Below are 24039 nucleotides of genomic sequence, written 5' to 3'. Positions count from 1 at the left end.
ACTTACACAGCTCTAAACTAAGCTCCCTGTGTCCCTGTATACAACTCTCATGTAATATTGTAAACCCACGGTCAGTTACAGCTGTAGTTAGTGCTGGGTAACACTGACACAGGTATAAACTAAGCTCCCTGTGTCCCCGTCTACAACTATAATGTAATATTGTACACTCGTCCTCGTCCACTAACTGTGACATGTACTGACCACACACACAACTCCTATGTACAACACGACCATTTTCTGTCTCACACTTATGTTGTACATCCTCATCTCTACACAATGATTTAAGTATCAATCTCTCCACTGTCTGAAATATACCAACGTTTCCTGTCTCTGCCACAAGATGGAGCGTGCTTCGTCCCCAGTCAGCAGTCTCATGTACCAAGTCTGGGTAAGTGTCACACAACATGGTCACCATCTCTTCTCTCTCAAACAAACACGCCTCGTGTAGGACATTGATATACCTAGCACCATGTGATGATTGTAACCTGTATGCCCTCGCTGTAAGAATGACGTCATACTTTAGTATTTCCGTCAGTAGTTGTACACTCCCACCCTTCACTACACAAAACGGTGTATTATTGTCAGGTGTGACACCCACAGAAAGGAGATACGAGACACGATCTTCTAAACCAATAGAGCAAGCTCCATTTAACAAGGCACCTTTTATCAGTTGGTGTAAGTTTTTGTCATCATTCTGACCACTTAGCCATCTGATAAATCCCTGTAGAAACCGGGTGTCTGTCCATACGTCTAATGTAGCTAAATAGTCACACTCACTCAAATACAAGTCACTTTTAGGATCAACAGATTGAAACTCTGTCACTATACGTTTATACATGGCATTGGTTTGATTATCAGATGATATAACTATTCTGTTTGGGGTGTTTTTTGTTGTAGTTACATAACTGAGGAACTTTCTGGGACAATTCTGTATGTAGCCAATGGGAGTTTTCTCTCCATACAAAAGTGCCACTGTTTCCTCAATGGAGTCGTGGTTGAATTTGAAACAAGGATAATATTCTCCATTTTTTTTTTTTTGTATAGAATCTTTTTTCACCAGCCAACCTAAAAGGCATTTTAATGACTCCTTTACAAATTCAGCTTTCTTCTCTTTTTTGTAAATAAGCTCAGATGTTGGGTTAACTTTTACTACATCAAAAGCAAATGCTGCTTTCATTTTCTCATTTTCCTCAATATTTTCAATGGAAGGGTCTAAATCATGTTCTACAACTGAGCCGCCATTGAGGAACAGATACAGTAGACCATAAAATTTCCCGTCTTCTAATTTAGATAAAGAGGATTTAAAATAATGCAAAGGTCTTTCAAAGAATTTGACTCTCTCTGTTTGTAAACTAGGTGTGTCCCTAAATAATCTACAACACTGTGGAAACCCAATGTCTGGGGCCGAGGCCACAATCTGTTTCTCCTCATCATCTGTCCATTTAACAAATTCAGTTTTTGGTTGATACAACCTTAACAATGCAAGTTTTTCTTTTTCTTCTTTGTACTGGCTAAGGTCAACAATGTTTTCTTTAGTAAATAATTTTCCCAGGCTATTTATAGAATTAAAAATCCCACTACGAATTGTAATGACCAGATAATTGGCCTCAGATTCATTTCCACAAAGTTTTGCAATAATATCCTTTTTCTCGTTTCTCCCATTCTTTCACATCTTCCTGACACACAACATTCTTTCCATAGGATGTCATCAAAATGAATAACTAATTGTGACTTTGGTGCAACTGAATCCATGTCTTTTATGTCGTGTAGTTGTAGTGGTTGTCGACATCGTTTATGTTGCCCCTCCTCTTCATTACAGCACAGCAAACGGAGAAGTTCAAGTGCAGTAGATGATTTCCCGTCCCCCGAGTTTCCCTGGATTATAACGATTTTGTTCTCCAGAAGTTTTTGATGGGCATCTTGGAGACTTTTGGTAGAAATATACTTGTAGCTTTCTTTTTCTGTCTGAATTGTAGACTTTGTTGTATCTGCAAGGAAAGAAGATTAAACTTGTAAGAACAAACATCAGCATGACAAAGCCAAAATTCACGAGTTCCCTGGGAGCATGAGACAATATTTTTTTACATAAAAAATGACAGACTCCCTACCACGAAAAAAAAAATAAATAAAAAATAACTACAATATATAGATACGTATAACTTGTCACATATTACTGAACCTAATATTACATCATGTACATGAAAGGTTTCTCTATCAGAAATACATGTACATTTTTCCTGATATGGTTTATGATTATTTTAAATTTCCTTATTTTAATGGATACAACCTGAAAACTTGTGATGTTAAATCACTCAAGGGGATTTGGGTGCCAACCAAATCATGATCTTGTTGGTTCTGTGAAAGACTGATCATTTCTTTACTTTCGCTTCATTCCTATTTCAAATCCAAGTACTTCTCAAGAATTAGCAAGAACAAATTTAAAATGTCAAAATATCCTTTGTATACTGTCAGCCATATTGATTTCCTTATCAGTCTTAATAGTAAATCGGACAGAACTAGGGTCTATGGGACCTACATTTCAGTTGAGAATTACTGCTTTAGTAGCTTTCCAATATTTCTCAAGAAACTTCAAGCTATAAAAATCAAAGAATTAAAGATGGCTGCTGTTTGCTGTTTTGTTTTTCCAATTAGGCTCTCTTTGGAATGGGCATATTTAAGAACCTCCATGAAAAGTTTACAAAAGATCCGTGCCCTATTCCCCAGGAAATCACAATTACAAGGATTTTATGGACGGACAACGAACCACAGAATAGGTCTATTTGAATTGTTCATGAACTGATATACCTAAAGAGGGGTGAGGGCTGGTGATGGTAGTGAGGAGTTGGGGGCTAAAATAGTCATTTGAAGAATAAGAGGCCCATGGGCCTGAGCAGGTCGCGGAGTTCTGATACATTTCAGTCAGAGCCAATATGTGCATAACATCAAAATGTCATTCCATAATGTTAGTCTACCCAAGTTTGATTATAATTTTTTTTAATAGCAATTAAACAAATGATGCTCAGAAGTGTGATTTCCCTTCATAAACTATAGTAAATTTTACCCCTCCCCAGAGGGGAAACGCGAGACCAAAGGGTGATGAAATTCAAACTTTTGGTTAAGCAGAGTGTTTGATTCGAACTTATTTGCGTGTTGAGAAGACAATTTTTGAAATTCAGTTAATTTGACCCCATTTTGCTCCAACCCTCAGGCCCTGGGAGGTGAGGACCATATAATTTACACTGTTGGTTGACTTTGACCATAGAAGTTTCTCCAAAATTTCATTAAAATTGGTTCAGGGATTTCTGAGACGTCAAAAATGTGAATTTTTAATGGACAGACGACACCTACTGCTCAACAATGAACAAAAGGAATTAAAATGGATGACTTCAGACTTCAACTCAGGTGACCTAAAATTTGACAGACGACAGAAGCTGGCCCTGACAATAAGACAACCTGTTTCCATCAGTCAGCCACAATGACTATGTGACGTATCAGATAACATGTGGCCTTGACCTTTGATGGATAATTTCATCAACAGTAATTGTTATTTCAAAATCAAGTATTTTGTGTGTTCTTTAAACATGTAAACATCAATGTTTCAAATGTTTCAGTAGCTGTCGTCCCTGATGAAGTTTGGTCCATATGGGTGTTATGTTGTATCCCTCCAATCTCAAGACTCACCTATCATAGCCGTCAACTTAGGATCCCTTCCTGTAAAATAAAATGATCCATGTCATGAGATATTTCACATAACTATGATTTACAAATTTACAGTGACAACATAAATAGAAAATAGTTTTGATATGTGAATAACAGGAAAGTGAACACCCTCCCAGTTGAATGTTGGATTGTCGGAACTTATGTGAAGCATGGAAAACTGTGTTTCTATTCAGTCAAATGTTGGACAGAGATTTATTTGTAAGGTACAGATTAGCAGACATAATTATAAGTTATAACATAAGAGCATTGTCCCCGGGGCCAGTATGTGTGGGACACAGTGACTCCTCCGGGTAATCCCTTCTTGTCCAGCATTGTTTATTATTATAGGGTGAGGATCTTATCTTTCCCAAGATATGGAACATGAAGTAAATTACTAGGGACTGGACTAGACTTTTGGTCAATCCTGACAATGAACTAAATTACCAGGGGCTGGACTAGACTTTTGGTCAATTCTGACAGTGAACTAAATTGCCAGGGGCTGGACTAGACTTTGGGTCGATCCTGACAGTGAACTAAATTACCAGGGACCGGACTAGACTTGGGGTCAATCCTGACAGTGAACTAAATTACCAGGGGCTGGACTAGACTTTGGGTCGATCCTGACAGTCAACTAAATTACCAGGGGCTGGACTAGACTTTGGGTCAATCCTGACAGTGAACTAAATTACCAGGAGCTAGACTAGACTTTGGGTCAATCCTGACAGTGAACTAAATTACCAGGGGCTGGACTAGACTTTGGGTCAATCCTGACAGTGAACTAAATTACCAGGGGCTGGACTAGACTTTGGGTCAATCCTGACAGTGAACTAAATTCCCAGGGACCAGACTAGACTTTGGGTCAATCCTGACAGTGAACTAAATTACCAGGGACCGGACTAGACTTTGGTCAATCCCGACAGTGAACTAAATTCCCAGGAGCTGGACTAGACTTTGGGTCAATCCTGACAGTGAACTAAATTCCCAGGAGCTGGAGTAGACTTTTGGTCGATCCTGACAGTGAACTAAACAAGAGGCTCAATGGGACTATATTGTTCACCTGGCTCTACAGCAACTTTAAGTTGATTGAGGTCATTTCTACAGATACTATATATGCTGATTACCTCTTTATTCAAATATCAGAGAATTCTCTAGTCCTTCATTCCAGCATACTATTTGCCTAATATCAGGTCTCGGAGACTGTTGGCTACCGCAAAATAATTGTTTGCAGATTATAGCATATTTGACCCAAGTGACCTTGAATGAAGGTCAAGGTCATCCATTTTAACATACTTTGTAGCACTTCACCCCAGCATGCTACAGGCTAAATATCAAGTCCCTGGGCATCTTGGTTATTGAGAAGAAGTTGTTTGGAGACTATAGCCTATTTGACCCATGTGACCTTGAATGAAGGTCACCTTGACTTCAATGGGTCAAGGTCACATTGATTTGAACAGACTTGATAGTCCTTCATCCCATCATCCTATAGCGCCAATATCAAGTCTCTGGGCCTTTTGTTTAATAAGAGGCTGTTTAAAGATTTCAGCATATTAGACCCCTGTGACCTTGAATGAAGGTCAAGGTAATTTGTTTGAACAAACTTGGTACCCTTTATCACACCATGACACATGATCAATATCAGGTTTCTAGGCCTCTTGGATTTTGAGAATAAGTTGTTTGAAGGGAAAAGTTGAAGCAGGTGAGCTAAAAACAATATACAATGTAGTGCATTCGTGAAAGTTATTATGCATATATACAAAAAGAAAGGTTTTTCCAATGACGTCACACAGTTAAAAAGTAGTCCCGGACATGAGGTCACACGGTGCATCTATTTGGGATTGCGATATTCCATATGAGTGTTCCACATGGGGACAAATGTATCTTACATATGCATGGGTGTGGGAAATATATATCATACATAATTGTCTGTTATACCTGCATTTTTGGCTGAAGTTTGTTTTATGTCACTGACATCTTTCTTCACAGCTTCAACGTCTTCACTCACAGCAACAACAGTGCCTTAAAAATAAATCTTTTAGGTTATCTATGTCTGTTGTCATGTGTGTACAATCATTTCATCTTAGAACATCCTACATATCCTACCTCTTAGGTTATCTATGTCTGTTGTCAAGTTTACAATCATTTTATGTTAGAACATCCTACATATCCTACCTCTTAGGTTATCTATGTCTGTTGTCACACGTGTACAATCATTTTATGTTAAAACATCCTACATATCATACCTCTTAGGTTATCTATGTCTGTTGTCACACGTGTACAATCATTTTATGTTAGAACATCCTACATATCATACCTCTTAGGTTATCTATGTCTGTTGTCACACATGTCAATCATTTCATCTCAGAACATTCATTGAGTGATCTTTATTTGGTCTTACATGTTAAGACTGGTTTTTCTACTGATTCAATCCTTCTTCTTTGCCTTTTGATCATTAAGCATTAAGTACCTACTGACCAAACATTATGGAAAATTTCAAAAGAAGATTTCTGAAGTTCTTCCCATCTCATATTTACCAACACACTTATGACTGTCTGTTATACCTTTAATTGTCGATGAAAAATGTTTCAGGGCACTGACATCTTCCTTCACAGCAGTAACGTCTTTCCTAACAGCTCCAACTTCATCACTCACAGCAGTAACGTCTTTCCTAACAGCTCTAACTTCACCACTCACAGCAGTAACGTCTTTCCTAACAGCTCCAACTTCATCACTCACATTATCAACAGTTCCTGTCAAAATGTTAAATAAAAACAGTTTTATTAATATTTCTATTACCTACAGTCTACATGTACCTGTAATTGTCCTCTCCTGTAAACAGTATTTCTTGATCAAAATACAGTAAAACTCGGATAAGTCGAAGTTGACGGGACCGAGCAAAATAGTCGACTTATCCGATGGTTCGACTTATCCGTGTCCCTTTGTATACGGAGACAAAACACCTGACTATCATCGGTTGTATGCATGCAGAACTGGTGCTTGATAACATAGTCGAAAATAAGCAATAACTTATAACAAAGAAATTAATCAATTGTACATGATAACACTAATTTCTTTATCTAATGAACAATATTGTGCACAGTTACGGATCAATACAAAGTTCATGCGTAAAATCATCTTTGACATAGATACATGATTTACACACGGGAGTCGTACAATGACAGCATAATATTTTACGAAAACGATAATACATTATAAGAATATAAATGTATACAGTGTACTCATATTTATTTATCTTAAAATCCATTTATATGGTTCTACAATTTAACAATATAAATTTGAACAATAAACAGTTCAGGAAAATTTGATCGACCGTACGCATGCTGATTTTGTATCAAATGTGAAGGCCGCGGTCAGTGTTTATCGGCTGCATGATCATGCATTGCCACGATCTTTTGAATAGAGTTAAAACATCCCGCATATCATTGTTACTATTGCATCGTCGTATTCAGAATTTAGGCATATATAAATAATCAATGACATACAAGTATTTTTTTGTGCATTTTTCGATGGAAGATATGTCATTTATCGTTTACTTTTTCCTTATTTTTTTCGGCGGGCATGTGTATGAAAACAGTAAACAAAACTTAGGCCTATTGGTTTGTACATTAAAACGTGCACATTTTATTCTTATTTATGTATACCTTTTATCCTACCTCTTAGGTTATCTATGTCTGTTGTCACACGTGTACAATCCTTTTATGTTAGAACATCCTACCTCTTAGGTTATCTATGTCTGTTGTCACACCTGTACAATCATTTTATGCTAGAACATCCTACATATCCTACCTCTTAGGTTATCTATGTCTGTTGTCACACGTGTACAATAATTTTATGTTAGAACATCCTACATATCCTACCTCTTAGGTTATCTATGTCTGTTGCCACACGTGTACAATAATTTTATGTTAGAACATCCTACATATCCTACCTCTTAGGTTATCTGTCTGTTGTCACATGTATACAATAATTTTATGTTAGAACATCCTACATATCATACCTCTTAGGTTATCTATATACGGTGACCAGGGATCGACACTAACAGTTGGAATCTGGTTGTGCTGCCAGAATGTCAAGACCAGCATCCCTTTTAGGCTGCCAACATTTTCAGCCAAATATATGATGTGCAGCTGAAGTTTTCCTCATCGATTTTAATTTTATTTTTCGAAACTGTTTTTTAAAGAAACCCTTTGGTGTAGATCTAATATTTTATGGTCAGAATGAACTAGATAGAAACTGCATCAAGAATTCACTATATATATCTATATAGATGTCTTACACACAATCTGACACAGGTCTCACTGTCTTGTGTATATCTATATAGATGTCTTATACACAATCTGACACAGGTCTCACTGTCTTGTGTATATCTATATAGATGTCTTATACACAATCTGACACAGGTCTCACTGTCTTGTGTATATCTATATAGATGTCTTACACACAATCTGACACAGGTCTCACTGTCTTGTGTATATCTATATAGATGTCTTACACACAATCTGACACAGGTCTCACTGTCTTGTGTATATCTATATAGATGTTGTACACATAATCTAACATTAATGCATTCTGTTTAAAATTCACAGACTGTTTTTTGACTTTATATCAAATATCAACAGAGACAAACATAACACTATATCCTCCTAACTACCAACCTTTAATCTGGTGTACGTCTCCAGGTTTAAGTTTCTTTGCTGGTGGTGGCCCTGTAAGTAAATGAATGGTATTATATACCAGAGAAATACTCATAGTCAACCAGAGTTTCATTAATCATCTGTGATACCATTAGGTACCAAATTGTTAAAACCAGACATGGATCAGAAATGATGCCATTTGGTATAAAACTGTTTCAACCAGACATCAAATAGTAACCATTTTTGATATCAGAGGGAGATTGGCGCCCACCAATGAATGATAATTATGTAAGGCTGATGTTTTCTCTACCTTTTCCTTCTTTCCCACTTCATTATCTTAATATCCAAGAGCTTTTTGAGAAATACAGACAACAAACTTGTCACAAAGTCGTGACATTTGTATATATGTAATGTGTGACTTCTCTATTTTGTGATTGTAAAACTGAAGAGGTAATTTTTTTAGTGATAGGTTATTTACGGTAATTTAGTATTGAGCCTAGAATGAGTTTTGAATAGATGTATTACAAGATATATTACGGTATTTTATGGGGTTTAACTATAATACAGCATGGCCTGTTTACTCATTTCTGATTGGCCTATGCTCAGAGTGTCAACCAATTGGAGCACGTCTTGCTCTGGGTTGGGGGAAGCACATGGAGAAAATGGCGAGGGACAGACGGCCACATTTTGGGCCATAGAAATACTCGTTATGATGAGATAAAAAGGGAGTTTGGGACGTTCCCAGGGGTGAGTCCGAATCTGTGAAACTTGTCTTTTCTATTGGTATGAATGTTATAAGCTGTCAATTCCATATTTTTGTGTATTTTTACATAACATGACTTAATGAAACAGCAGTGTAAAATTCACGTTAGGAAATCTATGGAATTGTGTTTTGAAGTAATATAGTGACCCCTGTGTGGCAATAGGAATACAGTGGTCCCCCTATTTACGACCACTCTCAAGAACGACCACTCCCTGTATGCGACCAGGTTTCGCGTTCACCGACGTTTTCCAACGATAAATTACCCCTTCTAAACGACCACCCCGCTAACCCGACCAACGACCGCTTAATCATGTCCCAAAAACGTGAAATGTACTTTGGCATCCCTCTCGTGAACGACCAAGATTTTTGCAACGTTTCATTAAGACATTCAAATTATAGAATAATCAATAAAAGCGTGTAACGTCCAGCTCATTGAAATTTATCGACCCAGGTAAAATTTGACACATTGGATTGACAGGTTGTTTACACTGCGATAGCCAGCTAGTGAGCTGTTTTGTCCACCGATGTTTTTACAAACAAGATAATTACTCCTACCTTTTGTAGACAAATGGTTGTTGTGATTTTCACAAATTTAATATATTGTGGAATCTGTATACAATGTATCCATTATACAAAGCTATTATTAAATTGTACGTACAACGTAGGCCTACTTTACAGTAAACGACAACGTGATGAAATTCCATTAGAGTGACCTCCCCTGTTACCGGTATGCGTGCGCATCGTTGTCGGTAATGAAAACAATTTATTACAAAGATGGCTGAACATCCTCAGCAGCCAGCAAGAAACGAAAAGTTTTTACACTTAAACAAAAGATCGGTGTTTTAGAAATGGTGGTAATGCAAGAAAGATTGCATCGGAACCAATGTTGGTAAAACGCCGAACTCAGATCCCGATCTTGGATATTTTTTTTTATTTTCTCTTCAACGGATTCTGATGTTAATGTTAGCTCTAGAAACTGTTTATATAGCTAGACAAGATAGGTTAGAAGTTGTTTTTGTGATAGGTTAGAAGTTGTTTTTGTAATATAAGTTGTAAAAGTAAGTTACGGTATTGAACACAGATTTTGCTGAACTGCGGTATTGTTTGGTTACTAGTAGTGAGAAATGTTATTGTTTTGTTTTATATAGTTCAATTGATATGACCAGTCTACAGTATGGGCTCCGGTTGAGTGAGTAGCCCGGACGCCTGGATATGGGTGTAACGTTTCCGTCCAGCAACCGGGAGTGTTCCGCAGGAGTGCCCACATGTGATGACCTTGTCGCCAGTTTGTATGACCCACGGCTTTTCCTAGGACAGCTAATTCCAGCTTTGGGATGATCGTCGTTGCGTACAGACGCGATACGGCCAAAGACAGGTGTTGTGGAGAGCACAGGATCGTGACAACCCAGTAGAACTCTGTTACATGTACAGTAATGTTAGTGCCGAACTGTGAACGGTCTGTGTACAAGGGTACCGGAAGTGGTGGTGTTGCCGAACTGTGAACAGTCTGTGTACAAGGGTACCGGAAGTGGTGGTGTTGCCGAACTGTGAACAGTCTGTGTACAAGGGTACCGGAAGTGGTGGTGTTGCCGAACTGTGAACAGTCTGTGTACAAGGGTACCGGAAGTGGTGGTGTGGCCGAACTGTGAACAGTCTGTGTACAAGGGTACCGGACGTGGTGGTGTGGCCGAACTGTGAACAGTCTGTGTACAAGGGTACCGGACGTGGTGGTGTGGCCGAACTGTGAACAGTCTGTGTACAAGGGTACCGGACGTGGTGGTGTGGCCGAACTGTGAACAGTCTGTGTACAAGGGTACCGGACGTGGTGGTGTTGCCGAACTGTTTCCATGTAATTTACACTCTCAGCTGACTATTGTCTTTGTAGTGTTTGGTACTGGATAAAGTATTTTGATCATCTAGGATGAACTGTATTATCAATTAACATTCACAGTAATAACCAAGTGATTAATTTGGAGAGAAATATCAAGTGGTATAGGATATTTCGGTGATATTTGGTATTGGCATATACTCTGAATAGATTTTTGAGTATGAGAAAATTATCCTAGTCCTTTATGTATTATGAAGTGTCGAGTGTGTGAGGGATCCCGTAGTATGATGAAAAATAGAGTTTATTTGGTGTGATAGGTAGTACTTACATTGTATGTTATGTCGTTATTTGTTCTTGTGAAAATAAATTGTTAAGTTTACATATTTGCTTTTAGTTATCTGTTGGTAGCTTCCAGGTCTGTAAAGGCATTGGCCCTCGGGTTCGTGACAAAACTTCAATTGTCGAAATTCAAGATAACTGCCAGTTTGTGATCAGATTAAAATTTGAAAGTTTACAAGGGAGCAATGGGAACTAATGTGAATTTGTACTTTTCATGACGTACGTCTCGGTAAATTGTTTACAATTTCGGGCACAGGAAATTTAAATATCCCATTTTTGTTTCGGTTTCTTATCAAATTACATTAAACATACCTGACTTACTGTAAAACCTGTCTTTAATAAGATCCAACAATATTGATGTTGACAAACAGCACTAACATTAGCCCCTTTGATGATTAAAGTAGTGTGATAATTATACCCAAGCTCGCTACACTGTCAAAATGGGTCATCATGTGCGATCAGGCAGAACTTAATCGACACACCTGAAATCACAACCATGGCCGTTGTCATGCATCATATTTACTCATATTTATTCTGCATAAAAATTACCCGGATACTTTGTATACATCTACCAAAACAAGGGGTGTCATCAATGTTTCTGACTCCATCCCACCAAATCCCCACCCCTGGACAAAAAGAAAATGAATTTTTTTTATGGATCCAACCTTCAAATATACCTCAACATTGGGAACCTTCATAATTATGTATATAATAGACATCTCACAACTTCTCCACCCATGCATACTTTTATATTCTGCTGCATAAAACCCCCCGGACCCCACTATAAAACATCTTTAATTTTGACTTTATCAATCTGAAATTGTGAAAGATAGGATAAGAGGACACAGGGGGTGTCACCCAGGGCGAAAATTGTTTTTTTTATGCAAGGGGGTACATTTTATGCAGGAATACCTTTTGGTAGCGGCGGTTCATATTATGTATGACACTGGAAAAGCCCTCATTGGGACAGACACACAGACAGACAGATGGACAGAGCCCAATTTAATATCCCCCACAAAATGCATTTCGCGGGGTATAATAACAAGTAAATGATACGAGACTAACCTTCAGACAGAAGTTGTTTTATCTTAACTGAAGTCTCCTTAACAACCTCGGCTGCTTCAACATTAACTTTGAGGAGTGCATCATAGAGTTCCTCAAAGGAACCTTCCATAGGAACAATCTTTCCTTTTGCCCTCAGCTTCTCAAATATTTGTCCAAAATATGTAATATTGTCATCATCGAGTCCATGAGGTAACAATGGGTCCAGCGCTGTCAAAAGTCTCTGCCAAGTCAATTTCCTATTTGGGTTGATCATCTCACTCAGGTTTAGCACCATACCAGAATATAATTTTCTGATTTCGGTCTGCTGATCATCATCAGCTTGGGAAGTCTGTTTGAATGAAAAAAAGGTTTAGTATTTGACTGTCAGATGAGGACAACTGTAGAAATGACAAACAGAGGGATTAGTATTTTATTGTCAGCTGAGGACCACTGTAGAAATGACAAACAGAGGGATTAGTATTTTATTGTCAGTGAGGGTATCTGTAGAAATGACAAACAGAGGGATTAGTATTTTATTGTCAGCTGAGGACCACTGTAGAAATGACAAACAGAGGGATTAGTATTTTATTGTCAGTGAGGGTATCTGTGGAAATGACAAACAGAGGGATTAGTATTTTATTGTCAGTGAGGGTATCTGTAGAAATGACAAACAGAGGGATTAGTATTTTATTGTCAGTGAGGGTATCTGTAGAAATGACAAACAGAGGGATTAGTATTTTATTGTCAGTGAGGGTATCTGTGGAAATGACAAACAGAGGGATTAGTATTTTATTGTCAGTGAGGGTATCTGTAGAAATGACAAACAGAGGGATTAGTATTTTATTGTCAGTGAGGGTATCTGTGGAAATGACAAACAGAGGGATTAGTATTTTATTGTCAGTGAGGGTATCTGTGGAAATGACAAACAGAGGGATTAGTATTTTATTGTCAGTGAGGGTATCTGTGGAAATGACAAACAGAGGGATTAGTATTTTATTGTCAGTGAGGGTATCTGTGGAAATGACAAACAGACAGATTAGTATCTGACTGTCAGTAAAGGAGATTTGTCAAAATTTCTGATGTCCAGTGTTGAAGTCAGAGAGGAACGTGTGCTTAGTTTATTCATATATGTTTCGTTTCAATACAGATGCACCTAAAATGCCTCCAACGACTTCAGAAAAAAAATATACTCACACTAGCTATTTCAGCCATCCTCTTTTTCATGGATTTACTTGTAGGTACAGCTCTTCTGAAAAGAAAGCAGGTGGTGATATTGATCAATATGATTTCAAAGTGATGACAAATAACATATTCTTGTGGAAATAAGGTTGAATTCTCCTTTTCTACAGATATGCATTCATGTGCTAGCTGGTACCATTTTTTGGTTTTGGAAAGTAGTGTTCCTAACTAAACATGCATGCCGAAAAATAGTACACTAAAGTATATTTTTAGTACATACTTATTTGTACATCACAAAAAAAGCTACAACAAAAACAAGGGCCCTATGGGCCCAAATCGCTCACCTGCAATGCAGTGATCTTTTCATATATGGATCCTGCCGTTATTTGAAAGCATGCTACAGGACCAATATAATGTCTCTCTGCACTTTGGCTTTTCACTAAAAGTCATTTAAAGATTTAAGCATATTTGATCGACGTGACCTTGAATGTAAGTCAGGGTCATTCATTTGAACAAACTTGGTAGCCCTTCACCCCAGCATGCTACAGACCCAATATCAACTCCCTGGGACTCTTGGTTATTGAGAAGTCGTTTAAAGATTTTAGGCTTTTTGACTCCTGTGACCTTGAATAAAGGTCAAGGTCATTCATTTCAACAAACTTGGGAGCCCTTCACCCCAGCATGGTACAGGCCAAATATTAGGTCTCTGGGACTGTTGGTTATTGAGAAGAAGTTGTTTAAAGATTTTAGCCTTTTTGACTCCTGTGACCTTGAATGAAGGTCAAGGTCATTCATTTGAACAAACTTGGTAGCGCTTTACCCCAGCATGCTACAGACCCAATATCAACTCCCTGGGACTGTTGGTTATTGAGAAGAAGTCGTTTAAAGATTTTAGCCTTTTTTACTCCTGTGACCTTGAATGAAGGTCAAGGTCATTCATTTTAACAAACTTGGTAGCTCTTAATCCCTGCATGCTACAGACTTAATATCAAGTCCCTGGGTCTTTTGGCTATTTAGAAGAAGTCGTTTATTTTTTTTTAGCATATTTGACCCCTGTGACCTTGAATGAAAGCCAAGGTCCTTCATTTGAACACACTTGGTAGCCCTTCACCCCAGCATGCTACAGGCCCAATATCAACTCCCTACGCCTCATGGCTATTGAGAAGAAGTTGTTTAAAGATTTTAGCCTTTTTGACCCCTGTGACCTTGAATGAAGGTCAACATTATTCATTTGAACAAACTTGGTAGCCCTTCACCCGTGCATGCTACAGGCCCAATATTAGGTCTCTGGGCCTTTTTGTTATTGAGAAGAAGTTGCTTGTATGGAAAAGTTGACGCCGGACGGACGCCGTGCCACGTCATAAGCTCACTTGCCCTTCGGGCAGGTGGGCTAACAAAACAACAAAAACAGGCCAACAGGGCCCTGTATCACTCGCCTGAATGGATTTGACCAAACGTCAAAATAATGTTCATGTTCAATTTGTCAGTAGCTTTATTTGTTGATATCAAACAATGCTCTTTGGTTATGCATGGGGATCTCAACTGCTTCAAAGATATAACCCAGAAATAAAGTTCAGACTCACCAGGGGTGTATGGTTTTTACAGCATTATTGTGTTTACAGAAAACAAGTCATTTGGGTTGAGGAAAAACCTCCAGATCTTTTTTTACATCAGGATTGTGTTTATCTTTCTATGTCCAGCAATGCTATATACAGTAAAACCTTGCTATAACCAATTCAATGGGACCTGGAGAAATAATTCGTTTCTGAACATTTACATCCTAACGTACTTCCACTTGATTCCACATTTAGACTAGACTTGGCCTTAAATACAAAAACTGACAATGTAAATGTTACAAACATTTATTTTATGAATAGACATAGTTTGTTTTTACATTTGTTCATTTTTATATCTTTTTAAAGCAATCTGTGATTTTGACTTGTTTTTTTACAGATACTTTCTCGAAGTAGGATTCAAATGCCGACAAGCTATAGCTACAGCTACTATGGAGCGTTCTCTAGAGTTTCAACACATTGATAATCAGTGGGTAAAAAATACTTTTTCAATGTATCCAAAAAATAAGCAGCAATGTCTTTTTGGAAGATTTTCCATCATTATACGATAATGTTTTAAAACATTTGTCAGAAACTGCTGTCATTGAAAATGATCGAGTAAGATAATTCGTTGTAGAAGGTTTTTAATCACTGTGCTTTGTAACAAGCCGGAGTAATGTCCCTTGGTAGTCACAGCTAATTGATCATTTAATCTCTTCTCAGCTATAGGTTGTCTACACTAAATAAATCTCCACACAGAGGATCAAAATGATTATAACTTTTACCATCAAACCTGTTACATCATTAAATACCCTTACATCATTAAATACTCGCACCGATAATACGCCAACCAATAAACTGTCGCTTACAAACCACTAAACACACTTGCCAGGTTGATAACCAGTAAACCACTCCATTCAAATACCAGAGTAGGCTAGGCTTATTGATGTCAATAAATCGTCTGGTCCTTCATTACAGGCCTATTGGACCCATGTGACCTTAAATGAAGGTCAAGGCCATTCATTTGAAAATCAAAGGGCCAAAGGCCCTGAGAAACGTCAGGGTCTAAGGTCATATCATAAGAAATTTAAAATTGGATTTTATAGTCAGATAGTTACATTTGTATCAGATGAAATGTCTTCATCTGGCCCTGGTTTGCCTGTTCTATATATATTCAAGAAAACATGTATAACATATATATCAGCTGACAACTTTACAATAGCTGAGTATAGTTCTTTCCTCATTTCTTTAATGCTTGTGGAAAATTATTGATATACTCCTGAATCAGTAAAGCTGCTTGTAAACTTTGAAAAAAGAACTGAACGACAAATCGGTCTATTAACAGAATATGTTGTTTAATGTAACTACAACTAAAGATAAAATCCAAGATGTACACAGCCGAAGTTATTTTATTTTATTTATACTATAAGTTATTAATAAGGCCTATCAAACATCTATTTTATGACCCATAGTAACACATTTTCACTCCGATAGAAAACTGCGGTCGCGTTGTCCGACGAGACATATCTAGTTTTCACACCGACGCCAGTACATCAGTCACGGATTATAATCATTAGATTCTTTTCAAACAACAAATAATAACCTTATTTAATAAAATCCTCACGAAAAACGGCAATGTAGTTTGTTAAAACTTGCCCTCAATTCCTGGTCATATTTCTTGCGTATTCTAGCGACTTACAAATGAATATGAAACTGCGAGCGGTCGTTGGTTTAGTTACAGTAGACATAACCGCCATTTTGGCTGACTAGTGATGAGTCACGTGACAGCTGAAGTTATCTCGTGGAATGCTCGGGTGCATTTGACTACGTAAATAGGATTGGTTTTAAGCTATCAAATGTTCCTGCATATGAACTCAGGATGAACAGATGTGGATAGTTTCTCTGTGAAAGTGATTTTTCCACTTTCGTTTTCAAGGCAGTATCGAGACAGAACTACGTAATCCTACGCCAACAAAATTGCATATACTGACGAGGAAAATGTTTATATTTATACTCTAAAATAGTCTAGAACACCAAACATTCACATTTCATTTTTAATAATTGCAGTAAACACGGTTAACATCACTCAAATCGTGTCAATAATTGCTATCAAAATAGGAACTATATTAGGCTGCGGATGTATATCATTTGTATGACAGAAAAGAGGAATAGTTAGCCGTAACAGATCTGTCAGTAACAACATTTCCCCACCACGCCTATAACGGCAGGCGTCAAAGGCACCCTGACGTTAAAAATTGGAAGCCCTTACACCTAGCATACTACAGGCCAAATATAAGTCCCTTGGCCTCTTGGTTATTGAGAAGAAGTTGTTTAAGGATTTTAGCCTATTTGACCCATGTTACCTTGAAAAAAAGTAAAGGTAATTTATTTTAACAAACTTAGTACCCCTTTACCCCAGTATGCTACAGGCTAAATATCAACTACGGCGGACGAAGCACATTGACTACAGGTCATCCTAACCCTTCGGGTCAGATACCTAATCAAATTTACATTTATAATGTGTGATGCTTACCTGATGTTGGGTTAAACTTGTCCTGTTGGCCCTATAGACCGAATCGTGATGTAAGCCTCCTCAGGTATATTATATAAAATTTACATTTATAATGTGTGATGCTTACCTGATGTTGGGTTAAACTTGTCCTGTTGGCCCAATAGACCGAATCGTGATGTACGCCTCCTCAGGTATATTATATAAAATTTACATTTATAATGTGTGATGCTTACCTGATGTTGGGTTAAACTTGTCCTGTTGGCCCTATAGACCGAATCGTGATGTACGCCTCCTCAGGTATATTATATAAAATTTACATTTATAATGTGTGATGCTTACCTGATGTTGGGTTAAACTTGTCCTGTTGGCCCTATAGACCGAATCGTGATGTACGCCTCCTCAGGTATATTATATAAAATTTACATTTATAATGTGTGATGCTTACCTAATGTTGGGTTAAACTTGTCCTGTTGGCCCAATAGACCGAATCGTGATGTACGCCTCCTCAGGTATATTATATAAAATTTACATTTATAATGTGTGATGCTTACCTGATGTTGGGTTAAACTTGTCCTGTTGGCCCTATAGACTGAATCGTGATGTACGCCTCCTCAGGTATATTATATAAAATTTACATTTATAATGTGTGATGCTTACCTGATGTTGGGTTAAACTTGTCCTGTTGGCCCTATAGGCCGAATCGTGATGTACGCCTCCTCAGGTATAATGTCAATTTTAATAAATCACCCCAAGACCATTCCATCCATGAAGAGTATTGGACCTAAAACATGAGATTAACATCAAGGAAATGATCTAAGATATGCTAGCGATATGACAGTCACATTCAAATGCTATACCTATGTTTTCTCGTTACTTTTATTCGTTAACCAGTCATTTGATTACTGTGACCTTGAACTTTGTTGGTCGAGGTCAATTATATGCATAACTATTGCAGCTAGTAATTTGTGATGTGCTTATTATCAAGTGTATATGTTTCACAGTAGTGAAAAATCAAAAATATTTATTTTAATTGCAATTGATGGATAATTTGGATTTTGGCAGGAAAATATTCTTCAAAGAGCCATATCTTTGACAATTTTTGATGATTTGACCTAGAAACCTTGCACACACCTTCATAATAGCAGGTTCTTTAAAATGTGACCAAAACAAATCATTTTGAACAAATTTGGAGTTTAAAAAAAACAAGAGGCCCATGGGCCTTAACAGTCACCTGATTTTTGAAATATTTCAGTAAATTTGAATGAAAGAATGAATTTCAAAACAAATAAAACAAGAGGCCCAGAGGGCCTGTATCGCTCACCTGGATTTCATGAGATATGAAACAAGAATGATGATTAAGTATATTGTCACTGGTATTGCTATGTCAGTATATCATAGGCATTTTATATGGGTACGTGAGGTTTTTATGCCAAAAATGCATTAATCCATGAAATGAAATTGACTTTTGGTGCAACCCCTCATGCTACCACACAAATGAGAGCGATATCCATTGCTTAGTTTCAGAAAAGAAGTTGTTTAAACCAATTGACCCCTTTTGACCCCGCCCTCTGCACCCTGGGGTCAGTTCCTTCCGTTATAAAATTTTGAATCCCTAACCAAAAGGATGCTACCAGTCAAATATGAGCTGTTTCATAGAAGTTGTTCATATCAATTTAGCCAAATTGACCCTTTTTGGCCCCACCCCTAAGTCCCCTGGGGGGGTGTCAACCCCAAAATTTGTACAATTTTGAATCCCCACCCCATGACCATGCTACCATACAAATGTGAGTGATATTATATCCATTGCTTAATTTCAGAGAAGAAGTTGTTTATATCAATTCTGCCAAAATGACCCCTTTTGGCCCCGCCTCTTAGCTCCCCGGGGGTCAGCTCTGTCATTTATACAGTTTTGAATCCCTACCCCGGGGGTTGAAGCAGGCAAATATGAGCGATATCCATAGCTTAGTTTCAGAGAAGAAGTTGTTTATATCAATTTAGCCAAATTGACCCCTTTTGGCCCCGCCCCTCAGGCCCCAGGTAGGTCGGCCCCACCATTTGTACAATTTTGAATCCTGGCCCCAAAGGGATGCTCACAGTCAAATACGAGCAATATCTATTGCTTGATTTCAGAGGAGAAGTTGTTCATATCAATATAGCCAAATTGACCCTTCTTGGCCCCGCCCCTCAGGCCCCCGTGGGGTCAGCCTTACCATTTGTACAATTTTGAATCCCCACCCCATACTGATGCTACCAGGCAAATGTGAGTGATATATCCATTGCTTAGTTTCAGAGAAGAAGTTGTTTATATCAATTCTGCCAAAATGACCCCTTTTGGCCCCGCCTCTTAGCTCCCCGGGGGTCAGCTCTGTCATTTATACAGTTTTGAATCCCTACCCCGGGGGTTGAAGCAGGCAAATATGAGCGATATCCATAGCTTAGTTTCAGAGAAGAAGTTGTTTATATCAATTTAGCCAAATTGACCCCTTTTGGCCCCGCCCCTCAGGCCCCAGGTAGGTCGGCCCCACCATTTGTACAATTTTGAATCCTGGCCCCAAAGGGATGCTCACAGTCAAATACGAGCAATATCTATTGCTTGATTTCAGAGGAGAAGTTGTTCATATCAATATAGCCAAATTGACCCTTCTTGGCCCCGCCCCTCAGGCCCCCGTGGGGTCAGCCTTACCATTTGTACAATTTTGAATCCCCACCCCATACTGATGCTACCAGGCAAATATGAGCAATATCCATTGCTCGGTTTCAGAGGAGAAGTCGTTTATATCAATATAGCCCAATTGACCACATTTGGCCCCGCCCCTCAGGCCCCCATGGGGTCAGCCTCACCATTTGTACAATTTTGAATCCCCATCTCATAGTGATGCTACCAGGCAAATATGAGCAATATCCATTGCTTGGTTTCAGAGAAGAAGTCGTTGATATAAATATAGGTATATTGACCCATTTTGGCCCCGCCCTCAGGCCCCCAGGGGGTCAGCCCCACCATTTGTACAATTTTGAATCCTCACCCCATAGTGATGCTACCAGGCAAATAGGAGCGATATCCTTTGCTTGGTTTCAGAGAAGAAGTCGTTTATATTAATATAGCCAAATTGACCCCTTTTGGCCCCGCCCCTCAGACCCCTGGGGGGTCAGCCCCACCATTTGTACAATTTTGAGTCCACACCCCATAGGGATGCTTCTGACAAAATTTCGTCAAATTCTGATCAGTGGTTATGAAGAAGAAGTCAATTGTTGACGGACGGACGGACGACGGACGACGGACGCAACGGTATGGCATAAGCTCACCTTGGTCCTTCGGACCAGGTGAGCTAACAAATGATAGTCAAAAATGTGATTTCCCTATAACTATAGTAAAGTTTATCCCCTCCCATGGGGCAAACGTGAGACCCCAGGGCTAGGAAATTCACAATTATGGTAAAGCACCTTAAGACCCTTCGATCTGTGAAGAGTATTTAATTCTACCTTATTTGGGCTGTAAGAAGAAGATTTTCAAAATTTCAGTTAATTTGACACTTTTTGGCCCCGCCCATCAGCCCCTGGGGGTCAGTCAGGGCCAACATGTACATACCATCAAACTGTCATCCCAAGCTGATAATGTTAACGAAGTTAGAATGAATTCCAATAAAAATTCAACAAATAATAGTCAAAAATGTGATTTCCCTATATAAACTATAGTAAAGTTTACCCCCTCCCCAGGGGCAAACGTGAGACCCCAGGGTCATGAAATTCACAATTTTGGTAAAGCACCTTAAGACCCTTTCATCTATGAAGAGTGTTTGATTCCACCTTATCTGAGAGTAGAGAAGAAGATTTTTGAAGTTTTAGTCAATTTGACCCTTTTTGGCCCCGCCCCTCCGGCCCCTGGGGGATGGGGACCATATAATTCACAATTTTAGTTTAACTTTAGCCATAGAAGCTCCCTGCCAAATTTCATTGAATTTGGTTCAGTGGTTTTGGAGAAGAAGTTGAAAATGTAAATCGTTTACGGACGGACGACGCACGACGCACGACGACGGACAAAAGGTGATAAGAATAGGTCACTTGAGACTTTGTCTCAGGTGACCTAAAAATTCATCTATTTAACCCTTGTTACCTTGAATGAAGGTCAAGGACAAAGATAAGCATTATAATTGAAGCCAGCCATACATGCTATCAATGTGCCAAACATCAAGCCTTCTTGTGAATAGATAAAAGAGCAGAACCTTTAATCTCGAATTTTGGATGATTTTTTAATTTTGGCAGGAAAAAATTGCTTGAATTTTTTTCAAAGTGCCACACATCTGTTATTTTTCATCTGATTGTCATAAAACTTACACATTCTGTTTCAGTGGATCATGTTCTTTCATATGAGATCAAAAAATACCCTATTTGAGATTTATTATTTTTGACCCCCATAACAAGGACTTGACCTTGACATTCTCTGATGCTAAACCAATTTCCAATGAATATTGTAGAATTCATGCTTAAAAGAGTGAGTTTCCTGTATAACCTATAGTCAAATTTACCCCCTCCCAAGGACCATATAATTACAATGTTGGTAGACCTGTAGCGAAGGAAGATACCTGCAAAATTTCATCAAAGATAGTTTTTGAGAAGAAGTCAAAAATGTGAAATGTTAACTCGATGGACGATGCACGACGATGGACGAAGGCGGATTGGAAAAGGTCACTGAGCTTCGCTCACATGACCTAATCAAAGTACTGTAAGTACTGAAGACACAGGAGTCAGGGGTGCACATTTTTTTTTTTTTTTTGCAGTCATGAGAGAGGTAGGCGGAGCTTATTCTGGGTGTTGTAAGATGTAGTAATGTAATTTGAAAAGTCGAGTACTCTACTTCACCCAAATACTATTTTCGTGACTATGATAATGAAAATAATTGCATTATTTCATGGATTCAAAATGTTTTTTTTATATGATAAAATGGTAACTGGCTTATATTGACAAGAGATCCCAGAGGGATCTTGGCGCCCACCATTGAATGATCTTTATAGGTTCCATGTCAGATTGATCTTTTCCCTACTTTTCCCTTCCTCTAAGTCTTACTTATCTGTGAAAATTCAGAAACAGCCCTCTAGTACTTTTCAAACAAGGGGAACCTATATACAGAATTTAAGATTTAGCTATAATGGCTGTCTGTCGGCCATGTTGTTTTCGTATTGGTCCCAATATGCAAAACTAGGCACTGAGGGGAACCTACATATGAAATTTGAAAAAGATCCCTTCAGTACTTTCACAGAAATAGCGATAACAAACTTCAATTGTCAAAATCCGAAATGGCTGCCTGTCGGCTATGTTGTTTTCTGATTAGTCTCAAAATGCAATATGCATAACTAGGCACCGACGGGAACATGCATATGAAATTTGAGAAAGATCCCTTCATTACTTTCTGAGAAATAGCGATAACAAACTTCAATTGTCAAAATCCAAGATGGCTGCCTGTTGGCCATGTTGTTTTCTGATTGGTCTCAAAATACAATATGCATATCTAGGCACCAATAGGAACCTACATATGAAATTTGAGAAAGATCCCTTCAATACTTTCTCAGAAATAGAGATAACAAACTTCAATTGTCAAAATCCAAGATGGCTGCCTGTCGGCCATGTTGTTTTCCGAGCGGTCCCAAAATGCAATATGCACAACTAGGCACCAAGGGGAACCTACATATGAAATTTGAGAAAGATCCCATCAGCACTTTCTCAGAAATAGCGATAACAAGAATTGTTTACGGACGGAGGGACGGACCACGGACCACGGACGCAGGGCGATTTGAATAGCCCACCATCTGATGATGGTGGGCTAAAAACTAGAAATGGCATTTACACCTCTAGCATATTTAAAGGGGAAGTAACTCCATACTAAATGGATTGTAAGGTTTGCACACATTTGTTTCAATATATACACTCATAAGCAAACAATACTTGTTGTGTTGATTACATCTTTGCTATCATATATATATAATAAATATAATGATTATGTAAAATATGTATCCACACAGTGTACTGGTGAATTAACCTACTGAATTTGTTGTTAGGCAATACCTTGGTACACTAATACCAAAATAATATATTGATAGTGCAAGTAGTAGATGGTTTATGCTACAAATTCCAACATTCTACACATATCTGCCGGAAACGGGTGATTTGTTTTTAATTTCTGTTTGCAACAAGTAATTGCTATAAATGCCAAGAACATTTTTAACTCATAGGCAAGGTAACAGATCAGTCATATAGGCATTAGGACTTCGCCGAAAATAGCACAACAGAATGCAGGGACACATCGAGATTAAATGTCCCATCACAAAATCAAATTCGACAAACTGAAATCCTCAGGAGGAGGGAGGACTTCCATGTCTTGCAGACATATTTCTAATTTCCAAAAAATAAATCCTTTCTTTATATATGTGTCTTTACATGCATGAGAGAATAAGATATCTCAATTTTGTCCACATCAT

The 24039-nt window shown here is 38.2% G+C and overlaps 2 protein-coding genes across 3 annotated transcripts in view; both read right to left on the bottom strand.

Moving 5' to 3' along the window:
• Window positions 1–24039, bottom strand: part of LOC117320372 — a 129063-nt gene that overhangs the window by 71038 nt on the left and 33986 nt on the right. Inside the window, exons 2-7 of one of the 2 annotated variants that reach the window (XM_033874979.1) lie at window positions 18227–18350; window positions 13520–13574; window positions 12347–12674; window positions 8373–8423; window positions 3682–3711; window positions 921–1988 (exon numbers count right to left, since the gene is read on the bottom strand). In XM_033874979.1, the coding sequence (XP_033730870.1) occupies window positions 1558–1988; window positions 3682–3711; window positions 8373–8423; window positions 12347–12674; window positions 13520–13549 (870 nt within the window). In that variant the 5' untranslated portion in view covers window positions 13550–13574; window positions 18227–18350 and the 3' untranslated portion in view covers window positions 921–1557. Of the gene's footprint in view, window positions 1–920; window positions 1989–3681; window positions 3712–8372; window positions 8424–12346; window positions 12675–13519; window positions 13575–18226; window positions 18351–24039 lie in introns of those variants that run through there. The other variant, XM_033874977.1, reaches the window with a different exon arrangement.
• LOC117320373 overlaps window positions 1–24039 on the bottom strand; it is a 359054-nt gene that overhangs the window by 321153 nt on the left and 13862 nt on the right. The window lies entirely within an intron of this gene.

This window comes from Pecten maximus, unplaced genomic scaffold (genome assembly GCF_902652985.1).
Source record: "Pecten maximus unplaced genomic scaffold, xPecMax1.1, whole genome shotgun sequence".
Classification (NCBI taxonomy): domain Eukaryota; kingdom Metazoa; phylum Mollusca; class Bivalvia; order Pectinida; family Pectinidae; genus Pecten; species Pecten maximus.
This window is presented reverse-complemented; position numbering and strand designations above follow the sequence as displayed.